At 40.5% G+C, this 7,016-nt stretch overlaps 1 protein-coding gene across 1 annotated transcript; it reads left to right on the top strand.

The window, feature by feature from the left end:
- The first annotated feature begins 574 nt into the window (after positions 1 to 574).
- On the top strand, positions 575 to 2,103 carry LOC147895275 (aspartic proteinase nepenthesin-2-like). Its single transcript, XM_087383439.1, has 2 exons — positions 575 to 1,430; positions 1,550 to 2,103. The coding sequence occupies exons 1-2, from the start codon at positions 575 to 577 to the stop codon at positions 2,101 to 2,103; spliced, it is 1,410 nt and encodes a 469-aa protein (XP_087239565.1).
- Positions 2,104 to 7,016: the final 4,913 nt, after the last annotated feature.

The raw sequence follows: 7,016 nt of genomic DNA, 5'->3' as shown, positions 1-7,016 counted from the left end.
TGGGGATTCTGTGTCTAACGAAGAAGTGTGTAAATGGCATATTAAGGGAAGGCCTTGGGAATTATTCATGTTGGGAAAGTTTCCACAAGGAGGCTGCTTTGAATATGACCCTTCACTTCCTCACATTAATCGCCTCAATTGTTAGCATGAGCTTTCTTCAAAGCTCAAAGGATATCCTGGAAGGGTCGAGATCAAGATGCTCTCAATTGGTTTTAATATGTGCAGCTGAGAGGGTGCTAACTTAACATTTTAAAATCACTTAGACCTCCTATGAGGATCAAGATGCTCTCAATTGGTTTTAGCCGAGAGGATGCTAACAACAACAAGATGAGCGACCAAAACCATGGCACCGAGGAGGGATGTGCGATAGAATATTCTGGGCAGTAAACGATGAGAATGTAGGCAAGGTTTCAAAGCCTCAATAATTAAAAAGCTTCTTCTTGCAATGTAGGCAAGGTTTCCAAGCCTCTCCGCTGCACATTGATCATACAGGTGCTATCATCTTACTTTGCACGTTACAGCCAATATGTGTAGCAGCAGCTTCTTCTTCGTTTTCTTTTTGCAGCTGGCTTATATGGCGGTTGCAGCCGCTACCACAGCTTTTCCTGACCTTTCTCCTAGCCCATCAATGAACCCACATAAGCCACCCCGTCTCACCGTCAGCCATATCTTCGATCCACATTCCCCATTTCGCCCACCTAACTGCGACGATGCTTGCATCTCGCAGCATCGATTTGACCGGCTGGCCAGCCGCTTCAATCGAACTCAAACCACCGAATTTCCAGACAAAGCGATTCCAAACATCCCTTGGGGCCCCGTCACCACGGGTCAATTCCGAGGGGGATCGGTTTCCGAGTACTACGTTGAGCTGGGCATCGGTTCAGCTCCGGGGACGGGGCTCGTTCAACCCATCTTCATGCTCGTGGATACCGGCAGCGATTTGCCGTGGATTCAGTGCAAACCTTGCGATCCCTGCTACCCGCAGGCCCTCCCTATATACGATTCGGTTCAGTCCACCACCTTCTCTATCCAAATTCAGGGCGATGATTACTGCGATCAGGTGCAACAGTTGAATATCGGACAGGGTTCGGACGATCATAGCTGCAGTTACCTTATCGACTATGGTGACGGAACACGATCCTACGGATACATTTCCAGCGAGAAGTTCACTTTCTGGGATGCTTCTCGACAGCCGCCAAATACTCCGATGTTCATCAATCCCATGTCGTTTGGCTGCGGTGTGTCGAACCAGGCTGGTTTTGCCACCGTGACCTCAGGAATCCTTGGCTTAGGATATGGAAGAGACTTGTCATGGCCAGAGCAATTATTTACAGGCCTGCAAGTTAGCCCTGCTTTCTCGTTCTGCCTTCCTTCCATTGGCTCCAACTCATATTCCGGTTATCTTTTTTTTGGAGACAATTCTTTCCCACGTAAAATTTCAGACAATCATCTGTTCTGCTCTTCTCATTTACAGTCGTAAGGTCTATTCTCTTGCATCCCTCGCCTTGCAGTCCGTTGAGCTAACATTGCAGCTGGCAATTTTGTGCAGCGGCCCCTTTTTACGAAACGGACTTGCTACAAGAAGGACTGTCTGTGTTTTATTACGTAGAGGTTATTGATTTTCTAGTAAGTGGTCAAAATGTGAACATCCCAGCTGGAGTGTTTGACATCGATACAACTGATGACACAGGCGGGGTGATTATAGACTCGGGCGACATGTTGTCAATCATCACCACGGATGCATACATTCCGTTCCGAGATGCATGGAGGGCAGCAATGCTACCAATTCTGGGAACTCCTGACCAGACCGTGCCTCCTGGGCCGCAGGGGCTGGACACATGCTGGAGCTATCCAACAGATCTGGCTTTGCCAGCCATGTCTTTTCAATTCGCGGATGGGAATATATACACGTTGAGTACAGCCGGCAGTGGCCTCGTATACTATTCTCAAAGTGGTCTTCGTCGAATGTGTTGGCCGTTCGTTGAGAAACAACCTGGAGATACATTTGCTGATTTTGTTATCGGTGCTGTTAGTTTACACAATAACTGGGTCGCCTTTGACAATGAACATGAAACCTTTAGCTGGAAATATAACCAGTGTTGAAGGCCATCATGGGTCTATGAAGTACAAAGCACACTTAAGATCTAGTTTTGTAAGATCTCAAGGTTGCAACCTTAGTTGCCTTTAATTTCCAGGAATAAAATTTTAGGTTTTATTTGTAAGTTTCAATATTTGAATGCTTTTCAGAGATTTTCAAATTGAATCTCTCCTAAGCCTTTGCATTAATTTTAGTTGGAAAAAATGTTTCCTTTCTCTCTCTCTCTCTATATATGTGTGTGTGTGTGTGTGTGTGTGTGTGTGTGGATTTGGGTGCACAACTTGCAAACATAATCAGTGCCAACATCCTCCACATATCCTGATGGCTACATCATGTACACCTCTTCTTATAAATCACCATGCAAGAAGGCATCCTTTACATCCATTAATTCATGTAAATCCCAATTCGCAGCTTGATAGTATTTTCATAAAGTGTAGCCTTCTTCCATGAAAAACGAGAGAAATAGGAGAAAGCAAATACATTATCATTCACAAAATCATGAAATTTCAACTATGCTCTCCCTTGATAATTGCATCGTAACACAAACCATGCAATATTGTACTAAAAAACTTGAACATTTCATTGTGAAAACAAACATCATTAAATTCTCACTTTGTAGTATTTCTAGGGATAATCAAATTCCTCCATAATTGTTTGCACGGTGAGTAGTTCTGAAGTCATAGTCTTTAAAACAGCTTGGAATCTATGGAGTGAGCATCATCTCATGAACCTTTGTGCCGTTGGTGTTCATAAACACCTTTAATCATAGCTCTTACATCCTAATCATGCAAACAATGAACTATCCTAATAAAGAAAGCCTACATCCTAATCAAAAAATGAACTATCCTAATAAAGATGCACTGTGTTAAAGTATATACTTAACGGGAAGAATCCAACCATTGCCATTCCTTGATAATTCTATGCCAAGGAGAATGGTACCCATTATATATTTGTTTAGTTTACAAACACAAGCCAAATGAATAGAATTTTAGGAGTTAGAATCATCTCATGAACCTTGGTGGTGTTCATAAACACCTTAGTATCTCTTACCTTAACCATACCTATTCATGTGAATCTTCCAAATAAGCTGTGGCCAGCGACTGTAATAGTTGACTCATACACCTCGACATCCACATTTTTTATTTGAAAGACTTCCTTAATGGGGATAGGAATCTTTGGTGTTCCAAGTGGATCACATCCTAGTACACACATACTTAGACAGACAAGATTTTAATGTATATCTATCTGCATGGCAAATGACAACCCAATTAGCCCCAAAAACATTACAATAACTTGAGACAAAATCAATTGAAAATTTGGCATATGTACCTTCATGGAAAATATGCATTTAGAAGTCTCTTTAGAAAGGCTTTAGCAATGTGCTTCTTGATATAGCAACCTTTGTACCCTAGTTCCATAGCCATATGAGAAGCTTGCATAGCACTCATACTATCGATGGGTGGAGCAGTCCTTAGCATATTTATTTGTGACATGTTAAGTGGAGGAAAGAATTCACCACCACTAGGACTTGGCATATGGAATGTGCCCTCTAATTCTCTCTTATCACATCTCACCCTCGCCCTTGGTTGGTTTGTAGGAGGCTTTCCTTCATTATATTTTGTTATTGACCATTGATGATTTTGATCACTCCATTCTTCAAGAACTTCTTGGACGAGGTTGAAATCTTTATGGCCCTCCACCACTCGTAATTGCCCATACCGATTACTTTCAATCACGACGTGCACATCATTGGCCGCTTCAAGTTGTAGCAAGAGATCCTTAGAAATTCAATGCATCTGGGTCGAGAAACCATATAACTATTGTGGCCATACATAACAGACTTGTGTATTGGTGACACAATGTGTTAATAGTAAGCCATTTAAGTCCAATATCACAGTCATCGTTGGCTTATCCTAGGATGATGGAATTTGATGGATTACATATGGACTGTCTGCAAAGTTGCTACACCTTGCCTGCTCCAAGCTGCCTTGTGCGCTGTGTTTAGTTATGTTTGGCACATCACGAAGATGCAATTTTACCTCATATTCGCTAGTTCTTGACACCACTTCGAAAAGTGCATTGCTATTGAGGTTGCTTGCAATTGTCCACAATTCTGATAGCATGTTTTCTTGTCTAGTAGTTGTCTCTGCTTTCTTCAAAGCATCACTGATTCCAACATCATCACCAAGATCTGAGGTGACCTCACACTCGCTAGCTCTTGACACCACTTCTAAAAATATATTGCCAATGAGGTTGCTTGTAGTTGTCCCCATTTCTAGTGGCATGTTCTCTTGTGTATCAATTATCTCTCTCTCCTTCCTTGCATCATTCATTCCAATATCCTTATTGACCTCAAAGTTGCTCTCTCCTGATACCACTTCCAACAATGTACACAATTTTGGTGTCATGTTTTCATTTGTAGTATTTGTTCCTATCTCCTTCCATGCATCAATAATTCCTGTGGAGTATAACTCCAAGAAATGCATTCATTATATACAATGTAATTGTCATGGCATTCTCCCTCTAGGAATATGGAGAATGACACTAGTGCCATTCTCCCTATGAAGTAAAGGAGAATGTCACTTTTGACATAGAGAACTGTACAAAGTACTATACCCTATCACCACATCAATAAGGTTCTCAATGAAGCACTTCAAATACAAAAAAAAATGCATTACAAGTAACCTTTCTATTCTTCTCCACAACCTCATAAAAAGTGGCAGAGAAAATGCACTAGTATCATTTTACTTTCAGTGGATGACAATAACATCATCCCTTAATTAAGTTAGGGTGAATTTCTTAAAAAAATCATCAGAGAATGGCACTAGTGCCACTCTCCAAATTTTGACAGATCTATGCAAATAAATTCAATTCAAACACTTTGGAAAAACAAACATTACTGTATGCATTGGGTTCATATCACCACACAAAACCAATATCAATTAAAAAGTGGCAATGCTATATTATTGAAATGGTTCTACTACTATTTTTGAACTAGGATTGACATGCCATAGATCCCTTTACAATTCATCCAGAGACATAAAAAGAGGAATATTAGCAATATGTTCAGCAGCTATAGGAGGCAAGGGTTCCATTGGCTCACCATCATCTTCTAAAATCATGTTGTGGTGGCGAAGCATCACGTGTTTGCAGTAGCTTTTCAATTCTAGACCAAAATCTAATCTTTGGATCATTCGTTAAAAGATCAGAACAAATGGACTTGACTTCTATGGCTTGTGCTTTTGCCATCACCAAGGACACCACTCTTCTTTCAGAGGATAATGCATGCCTTGTCACAACTCCTTTGGTGAACAAGTCAACTACAAACTAATCATCCCTGCAAAAATGCATGACACTTTCTTTCATAATGCATTCCTTGATGGCCTCCTGTAGATCCTTTGTTTCCTCCTCCTCATCACTATCAACCATGACATTATCCTCAAGTATGTTGTAGGGCTTGGCAATTTGCAAGAGGTGATAAAATCCAGCATATCCACCATGTTTTAATTAGACCCATTAGCACCTCATCTTCTGTGTGAATAAGACACACGAATCTTCAACTCCAAATTGAACACTCATCAATGGAATTCTTAAGATTGGCCATCTTTGTCATATTCAAAAATGACAAAAGAACAAACTGTGATGGAGACAGTGTGGACCGTATTACACCTTTAATTAACTCCCCAAATGTAGCTTTATTCCAATCAATGTTTTTTACAAACCCTTGTGTAGTGTTAAGCACACACAAGTGATAGCAAGTCCATCTGGAAAGTGTCGTGACAAAAACTCATCACCTTCCATTTCCATATTGACAAGAGGGACCATCCAAGGAAAACACTTTTTTGACTTGACACTGTCATCATTTCTTGCTTCTATTAACCATCCAGCATAGCTAATTGTAGCTAGTGGGAATTTAGGCATTGATATGCCAACCTATAGCTTTTCCTTTAACCATGTCTCACAAATTCCATGAAATCTTTGAAAAGCAACGGAAGTGATACCAAAATACCCTGCAAAGTTGTCACATGTTCCAAAGGTGGGATTTGGATGTCGTGAGGTGAATAATTTCATAATCTCCTCTCTAAGTGCTTTGTCTTGCTTCATTCATGATGCCCTTTTAGCCATGTCGGTAACATCCTTGTCTTGCTTGGACTTGATGAGTACAATGTCGCTCGACTCTATCTCCTCTTGGATCTTTCTCACACTATCATCATCCAATCCCAACAAGGGTCTCATATATGTTATGGTCGGTTGACGACCTCTCTCCTGCACTGATCTCAAAATTTGTATCCATTTTTCATATATGTCGTCCTCATAGGTCACCATATGGGTGTCTTTGGTGGCAAAGTTGGCACCCATTGACACATTTGCAATTGACACAAAATTATGAAAAGAAAATCATAAACAATACATATAATAGATGAGATTGAGTCAAACATCCATAGCATTCTTTCAAAATTGATGACAATCTGATTATTCTCACTTAAGAGAGAGTGGCACTAGTGCCATTCTCATGATTCTCTCTATGAAAAATGCCACTTTAGCTATTCCTCCAAGAGAGTAGATTAAGAATGGCAACAGTACAACTCTCTCCTTTGTGAAATAACTAGATCCAATCTCCAAAATAACTTGTAACTTGAATTGAAAAATAAACTTGAAAATTTCATGAACAAATATAGCAATAAAAAGAGAGGACTACTTACATCCCAATTTTGGCAATCTACATGACCTTTCACAAGTCTTGTGGCTGGCTTATTTGGTCATCCAAACACAGTCCATTGGGACCTTAAATGCTACAAGATGTCAATGTATGGCTGGCTCTTTAGATCTATTTGAGCCTCCATGTTAGCCATCGATGATATCTTGTAGCTCACACCGACTAGAGCATTGAAAACAATGCTTGACTTCCTCCTTGTAT

This window comes from Dipteris shenzhenensis, chromosome 13 (genome assembly GCF_047967505.1).
Source record: "Dipteris shenzhenensis isolate YYH24624 ecotype China chromosome 13, Dip_SZ_1.0, whole genome shotgun sequence".
In the NCBI taxonomy this organism is placed as follows: domain Eukaryota; kingdom Viridiplantae; phylum Streptophyta; class Polypodiopsida; order Gleicheniales; family Dipteridaceae; genus Dipteris; species Dipteris shenzhenensis.
This window is presented reverse-complemented; position numbering and strand designations above follow the sequence as displayed.

What these genes read in the sequence shown, in the direction of transcription:
- LOC147895275 (XM_087383439.1), top strand. Translation starts at nt 575, where the DNA reads ATGGCGGTTGCAGCCGCTACCACAGCTTTTCCTGACCTTTCTCCTAGC. An exon ending in TGGAGACAATTCTTTCCCAC is followed by an intron (nt 1,431 to 1,549) that starts GTAAAATTTCAG and finishes AATTTTGTGCAG; the next exon opens with CGGCCCCTTTTTACGAAACG.